Source organism: Canis lupus, chromosome 16 (genome assembly GCF_011100685.1).
Source record: "Canis lupus familiaris isolate Mischka breed German Shepherd chromosome 16, alternate assembly UU_Cfam_GSD_1.0, whole genome shotgun sequence".
Classification (NCBI taxonomy): Eukaryota; Metazoa; Chordata; class Mammalia; order Carnivora; family Canidae; genus Canis; species Canis lupus.
The window spans coordinates 46,356,706-46,379,021 of record NC_049237.1 but is presented as its reverse complement, the minus strand read 5'-3'; the positions used below and the strand labels follow the sequence as shown (position 1 = coordinate 46,379,021).

General features: G+C 35.6%; 1 protein-coding gene across 3 annotated transcripts in view; it reads right to left on the bottom strand.

Moving 5' to 3' along the window:
- Positions 1-2,462: 2,462 nt before the first annotated feature.
- Positions 2,463-22,316, bottom strand: part of CFAP97 (cilia and flagella associated protein 97) — a 35,925-nt gene continuing 16,071 nt past the window's right edge. For all 3 annotated transcript variants that reach the window (XM_038560398.1, XM_038560397.1, XM_038560399.1), the window contains exons 3-5: positions 15,452-15,720; positions 8,241-8,391; positions 2,463-7,131 (exon numbers count right to left, since the gene is read on the bottom strand). In XM_038560398.1, coding sequence (XP_038416326.1) covers positions 7,004-7,131; positions 8,241-8,391; positions 15,452-15,720 — 548 coding nt within the window. In that variant the 3' untranslated portion in view covers positions 2,463-7,003. The remainder of the gene's footprint in view (positions 7,132-8,240; positions 8,392-15,451; positions 15,721-22,316) is intronic.

The window sequence follows — 22,316 nt, the reverse complement described above, 5'->3', positions numbered from 1 at the left end:
TGCCCACTCAATCTGTTTTCATACAATTTGAGACTCCAAGCACCCTCACTGCCTGCTAGAAGCAAAAGTAAATCCTTTCTGGAAGAAAACACTATCCATGGCAGGGGTGAACAAACTCCTTCTCCGAAGGACAAGACGGTAAATATTTTAGGCTTTGTTGGCCAGATGGTCTTTGACACAACACAGCTTTGCCATATTGCAAAAGCAGCCTTGGACAAGAAAAATGAAGGAGGCATGGCTGTTTTTGTAAAACATGTACAAACACTGAAATGCGAATTTCGTACTATAGTCACATGTCACAAATATTTCTTCTGATTTAAAAAAAAAAAAAAAAACATTTAAAGAGATAAAAGCCACAAAACAGACACTAGCTCCGGGCTGTAAACTCCTAATCTAGAGTTTTAAGTTTTTTTCTGCAATTTTTCATATAAACCAAAACACAATCATAACTTTAAGACATTCTTTTTTTTTAAGATTTTATTTATTCATAGAGACAGAGAGAGAGAGAGGGGGGGGGGCAGAGACAGAAGCAGGCTTCATGCAGGGAGCCCAACGTGGGACTCAATCCCGGGTCTCCAGGATCACACCCCAGGCTACAGGCGGCGCCAAATCGCTGAGCCACCGGGGCTGCCCCCCGACTGCCCACTTTAAAACATTCTATTAACAATATATTCTAGGAGCACCTGGCTGACTCAGTTACACATCTAACTCAATTTCAGCTCAGGTCATGATTTTAGGGTTGTGTGATTGAGCCTCCTGTTGGGCTCCACACTGAGCGTGATGGAACCTTAAAATTCTCCCTCTCCTTGTCCCCACCTCCACCCATCTCCACCATGCTCACGGGCATGCTCTCTCTTAAGTATATATATTTTAAAGAGTCCACGGGTTAAAAGTGGAAATCATAGTGGAAACTTGAAAATATTTTGCACTTAATGAAAATAAAAATACCATGCTATTGAAACTGTGGGAAACAGCTAAAGCTATGCTCAGAAGAAATTTACAGCCTTCAATGCATCTACTGGAAAAGGAGAAAGGTTGGGGTCTGGGTGACGGGAGAGCATGCAACTCTCAATCTTGGGGTTGTGAGCTTGAGCCTCACATTGGGCACAGAGTTTACTTTAAAAAAAGCTCAAAATCGGGATCCCTGGGTGGCGCAGCGGTTTGGCGCCTGCCTTTGGCCCAGGGCGCGATCCTGGAGACCCGGGATCGAATCCCACATCGGGCTCCCGGTGCATGGAGCCTGCTTCTCCCTCTGCCTGTGTCTCTGCCTCTCTCTCTCTCTGTGACTATCATGAATAAATAAATAAAATCTTTAAAAAAAAAAAAAAAAAAAAAAAAAAAAAGCTCAAAATCAGTAAACACATCTATTTCAAGGAATTAGAAAAGTAATAGCAAATTAAGTCCGAAGAATAAAGCTGGAAGCCAGTAATTTAGGTAATGGCATCATTCATGAAAAAGAGACAATCAATAATATCAAGTGAATGGCCTAACTAAATGTGAAAGACAAAACTTCTGGAAAACAGCATAATAGAATATCATCATGCACTTTGTAAATGAAAATTTCATAAAATCCAATATTAGGGCAGCCCTGGTGGCTCAGCGGTTTAGCGCCGCCTTCAGCCCAGGGCGTGATCCTGGAGACCCAGGATCGAGTCCCATGTTGGGTTCCCTGCATGGAGCCTGCTTCTCCCTCTGCCTGTGTCTCTGCCTCTCTCTGTGTGTCTCTTGTGAATAAATAAATAAAATCTTTAAAAAAAGTACTATGATAAGATTGATAAAGTAGACTAAAGTAAAATTAAGCATTTCTGTTCACAGACATCATTGATAGTGAAAAAGCAAGCCAGACTGGGAGAAAATATTTCTAACACAACTCACACTGGGATTGTACTATATCCGTAACATGTACATGTTCCCACAAATCAATAAGAAAAGGACAGTCAACCCATAGGAAAATAGGCAAAAAGCTTGCAAAGGCACTTCCACAAAAGATATCCCAATGGCCAATAAACATGAAAAGGTGTTCGATCTCATTATTCATCAGAGGAATGTGACTAAATCACGAGATAACACGGTACACCCACCCAAATGGTTAACCTGAAACGACCAACACTGTTAATGAGGACATGGAGCAACAGGAACTAGTTAGTACACTTCTGTTGGGAGAGTACTCGTACACTTGTGCTGGAAAACTCTAACTACATGAACTCTATAACCCAACAATTCCATTCCTAAGTACGTGCCAACCAAATGCATGTACACGTAATTAAGACACATCTACAGAAAATCTTCATGTTAGCATTACTTGTAATAACCAAAAACCTGGAAACCGCCTCAAAGGTCCATCAACCACAGAATGGATAAATAAATACTGGTATAGTCATATGCTAGAATATTATACAGAAATGAAAGCAAATGAATTACAGCTACATGCAACACTTGAAAGAATGTCAGAAACAAGTATGTTCAGCAAAAGCAGGCAGACACAAATAATTCTATTTGTATGACAATAAAAAACAGGCAAAACTATACAAGAGTATTAGAAGTTTAGATAGTAGTTACCTTTTGGCAGACAAAAAGCGTTATGATGGGGAGGGAGCCCCCAGGGATCTTGTGAGTCCTGGCAATATTCCCACTCTGGATCTGGTTAGTGGTGACGCAGATGTTTGCTTTGTAACAATATATGAAGTGTACATTTATCTTTGGAAGGCCATTCTCATTTCCCTCTCACATTCCCCAAAATAAAATTAAATCTTCTCAAGTTAATGGTGGATTTAGGTTTTTCTAGTCAGTATACATAACTACATGCAAAGAAGATATATTTACTTAGTACTAGGTATTTACCTCATGAAATAAAACATTCTCAGAATGAAATAAAGAAAAAAAACCCACAAAGCATACTTCAAACTTGGAGTTCAGTTATAATTTCTAATACATGAAATAAATGTGATTTTTGGTGAAGACCATCACTGTAATAATATAAATTAGTGGAAGAATTTGGAACCATGGTTTTCAATAGTTTTTTTGGGGACTATCTTAATTTTTTTAATAGCAGATGTGAAACTAGGTTCCTAGGAAAAAACCCCATGTCTTGTTAAAGTAAACTAATGACATGTTACCTCTTAAGTTTTACTTTGTAAAATAGTAAATAAAACCTTAAAAACATCATCTAGAACAAATAGTGCAACTTACCCGAACTTACAAAGCAAACTTTGAAAGAGGCGCAGAATATGAAGACTGTATCATCCCAGAAATATCTCCCAGTGTCTTAAAAAATAGTCACCAGAATTTTAAAATCGAATAAAACTTTCTGCTATGATGTAATCTTATTTGCTCTAAGCATCCTTGAAGTTCGCAGTTGGGAGTTCAATATACTACTGCTGGAACTACTCAGTGATTTACTTCAATGGCATCATTATTAAATCCTCATCAAAAAATTTTCTAAACTGATGTTTAGCACAGAGTTTTAAAAAGGGTATTTCGTATCACTCATGATGCATATGAAATGCTCATGTGGACACTTGGAAAAAAAAGAAAACATTCCATGAGGCTGTAAGAGTATCCAACGCACCATCAAAGCAAGTTTGCAGAACAAATTAGATGGATATGGTTTGAAGAGATGATGACCAACAATGTAATTATAAGCAAACTCTTTCCCATATAAGTGTCATACTTTCAAAGATATAAATAGCTAATACCCTCCTTCCAACTTCATTCTAATTCTTAGGCTTGTGAGGCACATAAAATTATTATTCTAATTTTTAAAATGAGAAAAAGAAAATGCATTTGGCAGTTACGGGAAAATAAAGGAAAATTCATTTGAGAGATGGGGTATAGTATCAAAACTAAGTTATCTTTAATTCTTTTATTTCTTTCTTCACTATGTCAAGCTAATTCTTCAGGCCTAAAATACGTAACATATTGGGAAATTAAAAAAAAAAGATGTGGATTTTTAAGTTTATTACTAATTTTATTCATGGAAATAAAGTAGCCATTACCATTATAAACATTTTTTAGGATGGTATACAATAAGGCATAGCTTAAGATTTTTGGCATTTAAAATAGTAAACATTTAATGAATTTAATTAAAATATAATAAATTCAACTTGTATCTCCAACTTTATATTGGTCATACTTTTCATAGTGTGCAGTATTTGAATCTGAAGATGAGAAGCACACAAGCATCACAATGACCTCTTTTTAAAGTTGTCTAGATATCCACTTTTTGGACATTGGGGTTAATGGTTTGAAAACAACTACATTACACTACATTTAAAAGCAGACCAGAAAAATTTTATTTGTGGTAGCCAAGAATGCAGTTTTTTAATGGAGATTGAAAAAAGTAGGGAAAGTGTGAGATAACAGTTATCCCTTAGGAAATAAGAGTTCAAAATCCTTCATAAAATCTTATTAAAATGGAGGCAACATTAGTTTAGCATTTGACAGATATGAAAATAATTCTCAATAAGAATCTTGCCTAATAATTTTAGATCTTGGATTAGTATAATTTCTAGTTGCAGACGTAAATCTTCAAAGTATATCCATTAGGTCCAAGTGAACTAAATATATAGTAGTGCTAGATGATCCTTTACCTTTTTAAAGTTCTTGAAAATGAAAACAGTATACTTATGATTCCTTCATAAAAGCATCCCTTAAACCGTAACAACTTCCAAGTACCTTGACTTAATCAGAGAATAGCATATTCAACTCCTACTCTTCTATTTTTACTTATCATATAGAGTAATAATTACAACAGAATTGTAAATTTTGCTTTGAAAAGAATATTGTTGTTCTTCCCAATGCTTACTTCAAGTTGAATCCCTGCTATCAGCAATACTTAGATGAAACCCCCACCTTCCCCTGGTCAAAGCAGTAAAAACTAAAGGCATTAAATTAGTATCTAAAATCAAAGTATAGCTTTATCTATAAAATTATGTGTTATACACTGACATAGGACAGCAAAGGCTGTATAAAATATATTAAGAGACTAAAGTCATTATGAACATAAAAGGTTCTCAAGTTTTCATATATATATCTATTTCCCTAACAACTTAAACTCAATTTTTAAAAACTGGCTTACAGTATCAGGCAGGTGTCCAAATGCCGAGTTTTAAATTCAGCATTATCTTATCTCTTCTTAAAGATAAGCTATATTATACAAACATCAAAAGTGCAGTAAGCTAAAAACACAACCAAACAAAATACCCTTGGGTTTAGTATAACTAATGTTAATAAATAAAGCAGAGCACTAAAAGATCTAAGAACTTGGTCACAAGAACAGTGAATCAAATAACAATGAATGAACATCACAGCATAAAGAAAGCAGCAAAAAAAAAAAAAAAAAAAAAAAAAAAAAAAAAAAAAAAAAACCCTCATAGCCAGGCTGTGTTCACATGAGTTTTCTGTAACAGCACTGTTCCCACACTTTACAGGCTCTATCCTAGACAAAAATCTATCAATATCAACTTAAGACCAAGAAATTCTGAACTGATAGTTAGCAAAATGCAGTTTGGTTTACTGCCCAAGGTGGTGAGAAAGGTAAGTTCAGCAAACATGCAATAAAGCTTGAGCTAACCTGGAAAAATAAACAACAAATATTGTGGCTACAGATCAAGAATTCCTATTAAAAAAAGATTCAGCATTTAATATGGAAACTTTCTGATACATTCTAAAGGTACAATGAAAAAGCCTTAATGAACAAGTGATGACTAAGACAACAGAAGCAATCACAACTGAGATACACTTTGTTGTACGAAATGAGAGCCCAGAGACTGACAGAAAAATACTCTAATTTCAGAAGTCAACTCTGACACCCTATTCACCATTACTAATTCCATGAAGATTAATTACTAGGATTTCAAAAATGGGATTGGCAAAAATGGTACTTCCAAGATTCAACCCAAAACCCCAAACCAAACAATAAAATTAGATGACATTTAAAGTAGCCTCAACAAATGTGTAATATTTCTCCCTTTACCATTCATATTTTAGTTTTCTTCCTCAGCCCTTAAAAACAGTAGTTGGAATCTCTAAAGCTTCAAGATCATTTCTTTCTTATTTATCTTCTCTCTTAATACAGTAAACACTAAACATAACACAACTGTTAACAGTATCACTTAAAACACTATTCTGACATAAATCAGGATTTGCTTCTTGGCTTTTCAAACTGGTGATGCTATTTTGCTCAACAAATATTTGCTTTTGCTTACGGTGATCTGGTCCTTGGCCAACCTATTTATAATGTAGTGGACTATAGCTCCAAAGTCTACCTCATTTCTCAGAATCATTAGTGGTATTTTACCTGAATGTGTAAGAATATGAAAGAGGGTCTTCCTAGTTGAACTTTCTAATACTCACAGTCTGAAATGGTCTGGAATGGCTGATCACATTTTTAAGATCTAACTCAGCACACTTATACAGAGGTAGTACATGCCTTTGGTGAATCACAAGGACTGCCCTAGTACAAGCTTCTTTCAATCTGCTCAACAAATCTAAATCAGTTCCACCAATGAAAACAAATTTCAAGTTTTGTTTCATAATAAGAAAGTGTATGATCAAGTCTTACAATCAAATTATGAGTTATACCACCTAAATTCTAGAGCAAAGTGAAAACAAAGTCAAATTTAGGAGCTATGCTCATGGTTTAAAGCTTATAAAAAAACACATAAAACAAGAATATAGTTAACTTCTTGGGTCCAAAGTGCAGTGATATTATCACAACTGTTTTGTCAGTTTCTATGATGTGCGTCAATTTCTATGCTGAGAAAATATACATGTATACTACCATTTCTCTATCAAATACATATATACCTCACAGAAATACATCCTCATTGGAAACACTGATTTTACATTAAATTGCCTTTTTGAAAACAATTTTGCACTGAATTACAATAAAATTACAACTCGTTGTAGATCTTAAATTAGAGATGTTTACACAGAGAATTATAGTAATATACAAGAGCACTTCAATAAGAACTGGATGAACAATGCCTAAAGTAAAAAGTTTTTATAACCAAGCCGTACGAACATTAGGGGGCTTAGGTCTTAGCAACAGGCCACTGGATGTGTCAAAAACTGGTCGCTCACTCTTACAACTGAGACCACTGGTAGCACTGGATGTTCTAGAAGCTCCTCCTGAAAAGATATGAAGAAATAACCTTATTTAAACTAAATACATACATCATCACCTGATAAACGTCCTCTCCTAATTTAAAGTCCAGGATAAAATTTTCTCCCCTATCTCACATGCATTTTTTACTAGTCTAATGTAATTCTCAACCAGGAATGCACCTCAGAATTCCTTGTGGAAATTAAAAATATTTTAATAAACATGCCCAGACCCTATAGTAGGGGATTTTGATTCAACAGGTTTGGGATGAGAATAAAGGTTTTAAAAAGCTGTTCAAATGATTCAAGTGAAAAAACAAATACATTTATAAATTTATTATACATTTATAAATTTATTCAACAAATAATTTACCACATTCAAGGCATAGTGCTAATAAGTATGAATTACTGGAACAAGACCATATCTTCGCCACTATACCAAGGAAGTGATGCTTGAAGAATGAAATGAATGAATGGAATTACCAGTCACATGAGCATGTAAGACTCACATGAGCACTGGGAAGTTGGGACATTTTAAGTGGCTCCAACTTTCCTCTAATATTGGCTTCTCTTTTTTGTAGTTTAGAATGCACACATGAAGTAACAGCACAGACTTCTGTACATGAGAATGTCTCGCCTTTCTGTGTGTCCGACACCCTAGCACTCAGTGGCCACTGCATATTACATTCTTTGGGATACATCACCAGCTGGGTGTGTGCTGATCAGAGATCAAATGTTAAGAGGGATTATATCTGAGAACTCAACAGATGAATTCCTGTTTTAGTTATCCAGTGAGGAAGACAAAGTACATATAAGGGCTGGAAGATACTACCAATAATCTTAACTGGTTGGGGGAATGTTTCAACAACTTTTAAACAGCATTATCTACTCATTTCTTCCTTTAATAAATGTAATGAAATTAAGTCTCTCTATTATTGAAGACACTACTGATATTTTCAATAGTTTTATCTCCTTCTTTCCTAAGTGGCCATTATAAGCTGTAAATGAAGACTGAAATTAAGTGAACAAGACAAAGCATGCCAATGAAAAATAACAGAATGCATTCCAGAAGTCATCTATTTTAAACTTTGTCCAAAACACAAACATAAGTACAAAATAATTCTGAATATGCTTACTCAAGGGGCTATACTGGCCAAGAGTTGATCTCACTCTTCTTGAGGACGGTAATGAACTGAGATAACCCATATTGCGATGATAGTCCATCAGCTGTTCAGAGCGTTTCATACCAACTGTTGGTTTCACAGCTTCAAGCCTTTTCAATAAAGCCTTCATTTAAAGACAATCAATTTGAAAGTCAATGTTAGGTAAGTATCAATAAACAATAAGTTATAGTAATAACTTAGTAAATTAGCAGCAGGAAGTTTTTAAAAAGGCAAATACTTTTTTAAAAAATTTATTAATTCCTGTATAGTTAATACAGTGTTCTATTAATTTCAGGTGTACAATATAGTGATTCATCAATTTTATATGTTATTAATGTGCTCATCATGATAAATGTACTCTTAATCTCCTCTTCACCTATTTCATCCATCTCCCCACCTCCCTTCTGGTAGCCATCTGTTTTTTTGGTTCTTTTTTTTTTTTTTTAAGATTTTATTTATATATTCATGAGAGAGAGAGAGAGAGAGAGAGAGAGAGAGGCAGAGACACAGGCAGAGCGAGAAGCAGGCTCCATGCAAGGAGCCTGATGTGGGACTCGATCCCCAGACTCAAGGATCACTCCCTGAGCCGAAGGCAGGCACCAAACCGCTGAGCCACCCAGGGATCCCGCCATCTGTTTTTTTTCTTGTCTTTTTTTCCTTTGTTTATTTTCTTTCTTAAATTCCACATATGACTGAAATCATATAGTATTTTGTCTTTCTGACTTCACTTAGCAATATACTCTCTAGATCCATCTACATTGTTGCAAATGGCAAGATTTCATTCCTTTTAATGGCTGAATAATATTCCATTATATATACACCAAATCTTTTTTATCCATTCAACTAACAGTGGACACTTGGGCTGCTTCTATAGTTTAGTTACTATAAATAATGCTGTGATAAACATAAGAATGCATACAGATATCCCTCCAAATTAGTGTTAAATTGGCAAATGCTTGATATAATTTGAAATTTATGAAATAAGGATTTTAAATCACTTTCTTAATACCATATGAAAACATATAAAGTAATTATGATCAAAATCACTTTTGAAATAATGTGACAATAAGGCAAAGAATAAACCCATTCTGTTGTCCTGATATGTGAGTCCCCAAGTTTACATGCAGAAACTTGGAAATAAGAGAGGTATCAATGCTACCCAAACCACATGAAACATATCATGTTATGTATCAGTTTGTGTGTCTCCTAGGACTGTAACAAGCTAAGCAAAAGCTAAGAGATGATGTCAAGTAGAAACAGCTCTTGCTTATAGACTATCAAAATATGAAGTACTGATTATAGTATAAACCTTAAAATAAATCAACATTTTCAGGATGCGTGGGTGGCTCAGTGGTTGAGCATCTGCCTTTAGCCCAAGGTGTGATCCTGGAGTCCTGGGATAGAATCCCACATCAGTTCCTTGCATGGGGCCTGCTTCTCTCTGCCTATGTCTCTGCCTCTCTCTCTGTCTCTCTGTCTCTCATGAATAAATAGAATCTTAAAGAAAAAAAAACATTTAAATTGAGTCAATAGTTAAGAACTTCTAGGTAAAACTTAAAAATGACAGTTCAAATATTTTAACACTTGTACTAGAGTGACCAAAAATGTAAGTTATCTGGTCAGAAAGACCTGGATTTAAACTTTGGCTCTGCCAGTGATTAGAGACAACATGACTTGATATGGATATTAACAACGAAATAATCTTCAAGCGTTAGTTTTAAGCAGTAAGTGAGATAATACATATAGATTGTTCACAGCAGTATCTGGCACACGGTTATTAAATACTGATGCTATCATTAAAACTGTTTTATTTTTTATTTTTTATTTTTTTAAAGATTTTATTTATTTATTCATGATAGTTACACAGAGAGAGACAGAGAGGCAGAGACACAGGCAGAGGGAGAAGCAGGCTCCATGCACCGGGAGCCCGACGTGGGATTCGATCCCAGGCCTCCAGGATCGCGCCCCGGGCCAAAGGCAGGCGCCAAACCGCTGCACCACCCAGGGATCCCTAAAAGTGTTTTATAAAAAAAAAACTGTTTTGTAGATTTTCCAGTTGACATGCAATAGAATTACCTTCCTAGCTAATTTATAAATTATATGACAGAGCAATATTTTATATATATTTTTATATTCCTTACAGCATCTTACATAGTTCATAGTAGACATTAAACAAATATCTCATCAATTGAGAAATGGTAAGAATTGTTACTTATATTCCAATTTGTGGCTTACAAAATCTTAGAACTGCTACTCAAATAAGATTCTAACAATGAATCCCAAAATAGTTTATCCGAATATTTCCTTTCTATTTGAGAAGTATTCTTTTTGGAAAGAAAGCTAACACAGCTTAAATCCTGTCCTCTTTGGAAATAGAAAAGTTAAGGCAAATGAATGAATAATATGTTAATTATTTCTGCAGTGGTCAACAGAGGAGAGGTGCTTTATTGTTTCTGAAGTGATAAAGCAAAGACCCTGAAGGACATTAAAGAGTAACAAGCCTTCTACAGTCAGGGAAAACCAGGACTGTTCTTATTTTTCTACAACTAAAGTCCTAATTAGTTATCATTAGGTTTTCCTCAATGAAAGGAGACACAGACAATAACCAGAGAAGGAGGAAAACCAGACTGAGTGAACTAGAAATTATTTCAAGATCTTAGAGCTAAAGTACTGACTAATGAACACACACACTTGAATCCTTACAATAGAGATGGGATATACTATAAATTTTCATCTTTTTGTGACAACGTATCACTCTCCGTTTAAATTGCTTTCTATTTAAGAAGTCTCAAGTTCCTCTTCTGGACTAGCAAAGAACAAAAGATGGAAGGGGGATTTTTTCATTTAATGTTTTTAAGAATGGTCTGAATTGGGCAGCCCTGGTGGCTCAGCGGTTTAGTGCCACCTTGGGCCCACGGTATGATCCTGGAGACCCAGGATCGAGTCCCATGTCAGGCTCCCTGCATGGAGCCTACTTCTCCCTCTGCCTGTGTCTCTGTCTCTCTCTCCTGTTTCTCATGAATAAATAAATAAAATCTTTAAAAAAAAAAAAAAAAAGAATGGTCTGATTCTTCTCAATTTATATATGCATTACTTTTATTTTTTTTAAAGATTTATTTATTTATTTATTCATGAGAGATAGAGAGAGAGAGAGGGAGAGAGAGAGGCAGAGACACAGGAGGAGGGAGAAGCAGGCTCCATGCCGGGAGCCCGACGCAGGACCCGATCCCGGGACTCTAGGATCGCGCGCCCTGGGTCAAAGGCAGGCGCCTAACCGCTGAGCCACCCAGGGATCCCCCATTACTTTTATTTTAAAAATATTAAAAAAAATAAATAAAAAATAAAAATATTGTAACAGAGGAACTCCTGAGTGGAAAGATTATGTTCTACTTTATTGTCTACATATTTTTATTTCTCTGAATTTAAAACTGACAAATTACATACATGTAATATGTGTATATGCATATATATTTTCAGAAAGTAAAAAAAAAAATTTAAAACGTTAGCTCCATTTGAACTCTAGACTCTAAACAGATTCCTTCAGGAATCTTATGTCTCTTCCTGATCTTGCTTCAATTACTCTTCACTCTCTTCTTTCACAGCTCAGGAAACTGATGTACATTTAAAATAATTGAAATAATCTCATTTCTTTTAGACAGTAAAGTGAAATATAAACTAACTACCCTCACTGACCTGACCCCCTTGCCTTCTGCGAAGATTATTCTGGTGCTCTTTCATGAAAATAAGATTCATATTATATTGAAGTGAAGATAAGAAGTATGCTTTAACAAGAATATTTCAAAATTCATGAATTAAAGAATGAGTCCTCCTTTTGGAAATTAACAAATTCTGAGTCTTTATGTAGCAAGCACGCCCTCTATTGGATAAAACTTTTTCTTTATTCCTTATTTATTTCCCTTGTGAATGAGAAGGAAAGGTAATTATTTGCCTCTTGAAACATATAATGAAGATTGTGAACCTTACCAGAAAGAGCACAGCACATTCACTTCTTTACAGTATCTCTGCCCTCCTTTTCTACCTACCAATCATAGAACTATTTCTTTGTCTTGAGTTGTCATCTAAACAGCCCCTGGATAGCTTGTTAGCTATTATTAGTACTGAAACAGAACTGCTTTAGTCATCATGCCTGTCAGCCATCTGCACTGGTCTCTATCACTAGAGATGGAGTAAATGAAGGAATACAAATCATAAACATTTAAAGGAATGGACCCTGCTTGTATAGCACACCTGACACATAAAAAAATGCTTGTGTGTGTGTACGTGTGTGTGCATGCATGGGTAAGTTTATGAACAGGTCAGTACACATTAAAAGGAGTATCAGGGACGCCTGGGTGGCTCAGCAGTTGAGTATCTGCCTTTGGCTCAGGTCGTGATCCGGGATCTGGGATCGAATCCCATATCAGGCTACCTGCATGGAGCCTGCTTCTCCCTCTGCCTACGTCTCTGCTTCTCTTTGTGTCTCTCATGAATAAATAAATAAAATCTTAAAAAAAAATAAAAAAAATAAAGAGTATCAGCTCATACAGAGGAACTATTAGAGTTAATGTGGATCTAAATAAGGATTTGGTAGGTTGACCTTCTTAATATGACTACCAGAAAATTATAAATCACACATGTGGGCTCACATTATATTTCTACTGGTCTCAAGTATACCAATTAAGATCTTACTATCAAATGGGAAAAATTATTGCTCACACACACAAACTACTAAGCATGCAAAGTAAAAAGAATAAAATAGTAGTAGTTTTCCACTGTTTATTTAAAGAGCTTAAATGTACACCTGATTTGAGGGATGACAGTAGCTGTAAACAGAAGCTGCTAACAGGTTTCATTCTAGTCATATAGGATAGCCACTACATATTAATGGTTTCAACTGTTCAAAAATAAACCCGGTTTCCTCAAAAAGACAAACACAGAATTACCATATGATCTGGCAATTTCACTCTTAGGTATGCACTCACAGGATCTGAAAGCAGGGACTTACAGATACTTATACATCAGTGTTCACTACAAAATTACTCACAAGTAGCCAAAAGGTGGAAATCACTCAAGTGTCCATCGACAGATGAATGCATGTTCAAAATGTGGTGCATACATATAATGGAATATTATTCAGCCAGAAAAAGGAACGAAGCTCGGATACAGGCTACAACATGGATGAACTGTGAAAACATTATGCTATGTGAAATAAGCCCAACATAAAACAACAAATATTGTTATTATCCCATTTATATGAAACCTAGAATAGGCAAATTCATAGACACAGAAAGCAGAGGTTACTTGAGGGGAAGGGGGAAAAGAGAGTTATTATTAATAGGTACAGGGTTTCTATATGGGTGATGAAAAGAGTTTTGGAAATACTGATGGTGCTACTGAACTAACTACTTACATCAGTTAAAATAGCAAATTTTACAACTTTTACAATTTTTATACGTTTTACTATAACTTAAATTAAGATTACACCAGAACCCACTGAATTTTATACCTTCTGTGGTTACAGTATGTGTATTAGATCTCAAAAAGCTGTTAAATAACAACAACAACAAAATAACCCCAAAGCTAGGTTACTTGCATATGCTTCTGCCACCTGCTAGTTGTCTGACCTGGAACAAGACCCTGTGTCCCACTCAGTGTCTCATTTTCTCCTCCGTTACAACAATAACTATGTTATCAGGTTGCTATGAGGATTAAATGACCTAAAATTTGTAAACTAGTATATACTATATAATTGCTTATTAAATAAAATAGGCTCCAGAGTCCTGTGGAAGAGTAAAAGTAGACAAGGTAAACCCAAATGTTTATGACATAATTTCAAATTTTCAAAAATCATGAATGAATTTTGAAAAAACTGCTATAGTCATAATATGCAGAAAGCTAGCCTGCTGCTCACTACCCACCAACCTCATTTCAACTTGCCTTGCTGTTTCCTACTCGTTGCCACATGCAGGGTAACCCTCCTGAAGGTTTAAGACTTTACTGTTTTTTTGTAAATAGGCCTTCCAGCTCCCCACCTCTTGAAATAGTGATGGCGATAACAACTTTTACAAGAGTTGGTGCAAGCTGGAGTAGGCACATGGTCAAACAGGACTGTACTAGTGATGAGAATGATGGGGACGAATTCTGGACACTGTTCCAGTCATCTTAATAAGAGTTTTACCAATTATTTCAGCTCTGAATTTATGTGTTCATTAGGGTCTGATTTTTTTTTAAGATTTTATTTATTTAGTCATGAGAGACAGAGTCAGAGAGAGAGAAGCAGAGACACAACACAGGCAGAGGGAGAAGCAAACTCCATGCAGGAAGGCCGATGTGGGACTCGATCCTGGGTCTCCAGGATCATGCCCTGGGCCGCAGGCAGCACTAAACCGCTGAGCCACCGATGCTGCCCATAGGGTCTGATTTTAATCTAAGGCACTACCACCTGTGTTTAAAGTCTTGGCTCAGCCCTTTACTCATGAGCTCTGTGTCCCTGGGCTCATTACCTGTCCCCTTCAGTCTGTTACTCCCTCAGGAAGACAGGGAAGAATAGCACCCATCAGAAAGAAGTACTGTCAGGATTCAATAAGCTAATATTTGGAGATGCTCAGGACAATGGCATTTAGTTTAGAGCCCAGTAAACACCAGCAATTATTATGAATGCAATTTTATGAAGAAAATGATATACTATGAAGAATAGTTCTTAATGTAAAGATTTTCAACAGTCCATATATATATATATATATATATATATATCCCTTAGAAAACTGAAGAGTAGCTTTATGATTTTTAATAATCAATGTCTTTCATACATTCAAGTAGCAGACCAACAAAGATACAATACAGTGAAACAGATTAGCTAGTGACTGAATACCTCACAGAAGATACACATACCTGACCCTTGGCATTTCCTATACTATTGTCTGACTTAACACACCTAGCCAAATAAGAGAGTTTTCAGTGTCTTTATCTAATGTTCCCCTAAAATACAGTTTGATGATGAGAAAGGGCACATACTGTACTTCCAGCTCATAGCTCATTATGTATTTATTCCATACCATACATATCTATACTTACTTTTAAATAATTAAATTTGAAAAACTGACTGTATCTGGTTTCCTAGAAGTTGGCCTTACAAATCATTACAGTTCATTTTTTTGGATGACTAAAAAATTTTAGTTACTTACCAAATTTTCTCTTTCAATCCTTTGTTGTTCCCTCTGTCTGTTGAGGGCACTATGATATAACTTAGGGGGATGAACAATAGATCTTCTAGGAATCGTACTTTTGCTTCCTGATTTTTCAGCCTGTCTTGAGAGTTCTTTCAAAAGCCTCTGATTTTCCCTATCAATCTGTCTCACCTCCTCTCTTGTGAAAGAGTAGTTTTTCCTTGGTGCTACTGAAGGCTGATCAAAGTGATGTTTTTGTGGTCCTTTTTTATCTAATTGCAGAAAAGCTAAGAAGAGAACAAGAAAAGGAAAAATGACTAAATAAGAAACACAGCAAAATGATGCTATGTGCTGACACTTTTAAAAACAGTATTAGTTCATGAAAAGGTATACATGAAATAGTGTTAATGACATCCAGACTACAACTGTGTAGAGAGAAAATCAGAGGCAGCTTAGAGTTTTATGTTCTGTCAGCTTCTTTGGGAAAAAAAGCTATATACTAAACAGTGAAAATATTTTAATAACAGATGTAGATGATACAAGTTCTAAAACAGGTATAATTTGTGGAAAATGTCCTTGTCACGTCCATTTTGTTTCCCTGAGGCAGCTTAGTAGTCGGGGAGGTTAGAAACCTCTGGTTGAGTGCATAAATACATTAATTCTTCAATTTAGATAGTTTTTGTTAGTTGGAAGGCATACCTAAAACATAAAATGTCCTCAACAATGACTGATGGAAACAAGGGTTAAAAACTGGCAAAAACAAATCTGGAATATTCTGAAACTTTCAACCTAATCTGAAAATACTTTATGGTCTTGGTATTAACATGAAACAAATACTTCTACAGTAAAGGTAAAATATTTTATTCCTAATTAAACATAAGCCAAAATGAATACATCATATAAAAATTAAAAAAACAATATTTTGCACATGATTATCAAATGAAATTTCATTAACATGCTTAATTTTTAAAGTTCTGTAATAATTTTTAGTAAGTCACAATTATTACTAAGCATTTGCTAAAAGTCTCTATAAATATTAATTAAGCCTGCTCAATGTTTCAGCTTAACTCTGTACTAAAGATGAGTACATAATATCAGATTAACTGACTAGAACATTTGTTTTTGACATATTTTTTAAAGTAACTGTTACTTGTTTTTACTTGAGCATCTTTAATTCTTTTACTTGTTTAGTGTTTTATGCTGTTAAAAGCACCGTGGTATAAGGGGAAGAGACATTTTTAACCACAATTTTAAAATGTAACTGGTGTAGAAAAGTTAAATCATTTGAACAAGGTTTAAAAGACTATCAAAGATAACAGAAACTTAAAAAAAAAAAAAAGATTAAAAGAGTTGCTGATAGGAAAAGTGAGGGAATTAATGGCTAGTAATTTGTTGAAAACCATACCAGTTAATGGTGAAACCTGAAGAACACCATTTAGAAAGATAGAGGTATCCTGTACAAAATTGCTTCCAAGGGATCCCTGGGTGGCGCAGCGGTTTGGCGCCTGCCTTTGGCCCAGGGCGCGATCCTGGAGACCCGGGATCGAATCCCACATCGGGCTCCCGGTGCATGGAGCCTGCTTCTCCCTCTGCCTATGTCTCTGCCTCTCTCTCTTTCTCTCTCTGTGACTATCATAAATAAATAAAAATTAAAAAAAAAAACAAAAAAAAACAAAAAAAAACAAAATTGCTTCCAAGAAATGCACATTTTATAGACTTCAGTAAAGTTTCTAGATTAAATTTAGTCGCAAATGAAAGCCTTTAAAACTAAATTTTAAAGGGAATTAAAAACTATTTTCCTAATGGTATTTTTAACAAAGTTTTTAGAAGTAAAATAAGGCAAAAGCAAAGAAATAAAGGAAGTTCAATCTAATTCATTTAAAAAAATAGGATTCTCCAAATCGAACTCCAATAGAAAAATATACCATAAAAAAAAAAAAAAAAAAAAAAGCTCTCTAACTTTCCATGACGTAAAAAGTATATGGAAGGCTTATATACTGATACCAAACATTGCTTTGCTTTGCTTCTAAAGTATGCTTTAGGGCAGCCTGGGTGGCTCAGCAGAAAGCGCCTGCCTTCCGCCCAGGGCATGATCCTGGAGTCTCAGGATGGAGTCTCACGTCAGACTCCCTGCATGGAGCCTGCTCCTCCCTCTGCCTGTGTCTCTGACTCTCTATCATGAATAAATAGATAAAATCTTAAAAAAAAAAAAAAAAAAAAGTATGCTTTAGTATGAGGCAACCTCAAATACTTGATCTATTATTTTTTTCAATTAAGATCTAAAAAAATTTTTAACTTGAGAAAACTTTCAGGAATACAAACATTTATATAAATACATACGTATACATTTAAATTCACATATTTAAGAAACATTGTTTTTCCTAATTTTCTTTAATGAAACAATTTTGTCCCAACTCTTTACAGTATTTCCGAGTCATGCCCATCATCACTAGAGCCACTTACTGAATCAGTCATCTAACACAAATCATTAGAGGTATCAGCCTTACTTTACCTAGGCTAGTGAGACAGACAGTATTTTAAACATTTACATGTTATGTTATCACAGGAAATTTTATTCCAGGCCATATTATGTCCTTATATTACGTCTCATATAATATTAGTTCTTTTAATAAAATCCATCCTGTAGGCATATTCATGATCCCTGTATATTAAAAAACAAAACAAAACAAAACAAAAATCAATGGGATCAGTTATTTTTTAAAGGTTTAAAGAAAAAAATCCAACATTTGTAGTTGAGAGGCTACAAATCAAGGAATAACAATCAAATTTACTAGATTTCTTTTCCTTCTTTATAAACAACCTATCAGATGAGAAATTCTGTGCCATTGTTCCGGACCCCTTTCTTTGCATCTGGGCAGGTTTGTGACTGTGTGGACCAAAATGACACAGCCAGAAGTGTGATTTTCTAGGCTGGGCAAAGGAGGAGATGCAGCCGCCCCCCACCGTCCCACCTGGTTTGCTGGAGGACTTGTGCTTGGGGCCCTGAGCCATCCTCTGTATTGGACTAGCTAGAGGCTGCCACGCCGTGAGGAGATCAAACCACATAAATGCCACGCCGTGAGGAGATCAAACCACATAAAAGGGCCATGTGTAGTAGGCATTACGATCCTAGTCTTCTGAGTAATCCTAGGTTGCTGCTTTACACATCTAAGTTTTATATTTTGTTATCGGAGCAATAGTAACTAATACAAAATCTGGTACCAGGAGTTAGGGTACTACTGTAACAAAAATCTAAAATACATGGTACTAGCTTTGAGACCAGGTGGCAGCAGAACTGGAAGGGTCTGGAGGAGACTACTGATATAGAGGATGAAATGGCAGCATTTTAGCAAAACTGTTAGCTGTGGTGACAAGGAAAATGGGAAAAACACCTGCCACCGGTAGATTTGGCTAAATAGATACCCATGCAGAATGCTGAAAGGATCAATGGCTTATTTTATCTATAATAATGAAAGAGGAGAACAATAAGCTTTAAAAAAAAAAGGGAACTGATCAGTTTTCAGTCAAAATATAGAGAACATAAAAGAACTAGGGCTTACATGGCTCAAAAATATATTACTCCTTCCTAATCTCTCCTTGCAGAAAACCATCCAAATACTCAAAGAGGTATGACTGAGAAACCATGAGTGAGGAGGTCCAGCTGTACTTGGACCTGGTTTAGACCCTGGACAGCAAGGTTGGGTGGGGCAGGGCCAGGCTGGCAATGGGATCTTTGGAAAGGGGGACTGTTTTTGCCTCTGAAGGAATGTAAATCAATGTGTGGTCACAGGTTGAAGAGGTTGTGAAACCTATCCATAAACTACGTGACAGTCCTTCCATTAGGATGGAGGATATGTGTCCCACCTTCTTAAATCTGGGAAGGTTTATTAACTGTTTAAACTAATATACTATGGAAGAAATGATGTTATGTGACTGACATGTCACATTCTGAGGCTAGGTCATAAAAGGTGATGAGGTTTCTACCTTGTATCCTTGAACACTGTACTTGGAGCCCTGGGCCATCCTGTTAAGAAATCTGGCTAAGGCAGCCATATGTGAAGAAGCCACAACACGTGGAAAAGCCACACATGGGCCCTCTGCTCAGCAGTCCTGGTCTTTAAGTCGCAATCCCAGACACCTGACAGATCAATAAACCAGCACTCAGGCGACTCCAGTCCGTGCTGTCAAGTCAGCCCTGTCTGAGTCTCTCCATACCCCAAATGTTGGGGTAATTTGTTTTGGAGGAACAGTAACTGGCATTTCATCACTAAAAAAATATTGTGTTAACAGACAAAATACCTATGGACCATGCATAGGCAGTTAATTTTGGTGTGTTTGATGTAATTATTGATCAGTTTTCTAGTGATTATGGCTTTACCCATTTCATGATCTAGTTCTGTTTTGCTTTTAATCGCACATTTCAAATCAATGGCTGTTCAATCATTTCGGTAGATTTGGTCAGCTTATTAAAGTAAAACAATTCTTTGCTCCTTTTGTGTTTTTCACATGTTGAATTCTACTTTGATACTTCTATTTTCTCCTTATTACCTGCATTGCTTATCTTTTTTCAAGCCTTTATTTTTGTTCTTCCTATACTATTTAAAGTGTCTTTTAAATTGATTTGATTTACATTCTTAAAGATGCTCTGATAGTATCTTCTAATAGGTTAAAACCATCTACTTATACTGTTTGACCTCCTTCTACAATTTTTCCTTTTTTTAAATTTTTTTTGTTATTTTTTTCCCATTTTTACTCCTTTAGAAAGACTGATGTTATTAAACTTTTTATTTCTAATACACTGCAAATGAAATATTCTAATTCTACTCTCTTAGAAGTTCTTACATTTCTTGGTCTCAGGACCTAAAGATTACTGAGGACCCCAAAGAATGTTTATGTGAGTTACATTTATCAGTATTTACCATGTTAGAAATTAAAAGTAAAAAAAATTTAAAGATATTGGGCAGCCCTGGTGGCTCAGTGGTTTAGCGCCGCCTTTGGCCCAGGACATGATCCTGGAGACCCGGGATCAAATCCCACATCAGATTCCCTGCATGGAACCTGCTTCTCCCTCTACCTGTGTCTCTGCCTCTCTCTTTCTCTGTGTCTCTCATGAATAAATAAATAAAATCTTTTTAAAAAAAATTCAAAGATATTAATTCGTCTGAAAATAATAGACCAACGATATGTTAACATCATTTTTTTTATAAAAAAACAAAAAATTAGAACAATGGCAGAGTTTAGTACTTTTTCAAGTATTTAATGCCTGGCTTAATAGAAGACTGATGGATCCTCACATCTGCTTCTGAATTCACTGTAGTGTGCTGTCATTGTAGTGCAGCCTCTGGAAAATCCACTATGCACATGTGACAGGAGAATGTAAGAGGCAAATCATGCCTTAGTTTTATCAGTGAAAATAATGTTGTCCTTGCAGCTCCTCTCTAAAATCACTGAGCTCTATTTCAAGATTATGTTCTTTATCTGTAAGTCTGGTGCCTCTGTTGATTTTAGCTTTTCTCAAAAGTTGAGTAACACTTAGTAGTGAGTTGAGGATATCTGAGATTTCCTACTCACCTAATCGAATCCTGTTTGCTGTAGCCTGCCAGTAAAAGGATAGGATGTGCTGCTAGGAAGGATAGGGTAGGAGCCAATCTCAGGAAGGCAGCCTCTTCTTTATGGAGTAGAACAGGGTCCATACCCTCCCCTCGAATTAGGCACTTTGCTTCATGCCCTCCTGTATTGGTGGTGTCAGGTTAGTAGTTAAGTTTAATCACTTTCTTTACTCATCAGTGCTTCCTTAATCTAATTTCTTTCTCTTATATTAGTTTTTCTTCTCAGAATATGTCTCTAATGATGTGTCTATTTCATACAGAATCAAGGCTGTAAAATTTTAGGGGGTACATTTCTAAAATGCATCTATTTTGCCCTCTAGATTCTTCCTAAACTGACCTAATCGTACCTATACAATGAATGAGACATACCTTCAAATCTAGTCATGTCAATTTATTTCTCCAAATATGAGACTCATGACATAACCCAAGTAAAGTTTTGTTTACTCCACTACTCCATTTTTAAAACGTCCTCTCTGCTTGCCTATTCAGTGCTTTACAGCCCAAGGCTAAAGCACTAATTCTAACCACATCTTTTCAACATTTATATAGCAAAGGCAGGCTTGGGGTGGGGGTGGGAAGTCCCCCAAATCAGCCATCTTATTGAGCTAAAAGAGGCTACAATACTTAGAAATTCTACTAAACTTTCAAGATCTACTTGAAAGTCGGATATCAGATAAAGTTAAATACCTAATAATGCTAGTTTACACTAATCTTCAGACAATTTTCACAGAAGCCCAGAACTCTGAGTTTAGAATATACTTTAGCAACCTGTATCAGCTGCCTCATCCCACAGATGAAGAAACTGGGGCACAAAAGAGTTACTGTTTGTCTACAGTCACATGGATAGCAACCAGAAGCCAAAAGTCTTCTGATTCCACTTCTTGAATTTTCTTCAACTTACTATGTAAGTAACCAAGTTCAATACTCTGGCCTATAATTGGGATACCTGATTTTACATTCTTTGATTAACCTTTGTTTCAAAGGCTTAATGTTTTATAGTTCAAATTTACAAACTCGTTAACAAGTTATCTTAAACTGATAAATAACATTAACATTGTTAGCTGTACAATCATCCCTCACCATCTGAAATCTGGCCCAATACTTGCTCGAATAACTAAATTTTTTTACTCAAAACAATAAACTCTTCTAATGTATCTTTGCACTTAATCTGGTAACAGTGTTTAAGCTAAGAGGGTGTAGAGTATGCTGTATTCCTACCTTAGCTGTTTTCTGATAGGATCACATCTCCTGCTTATAATTTTTAAGATGTGTTA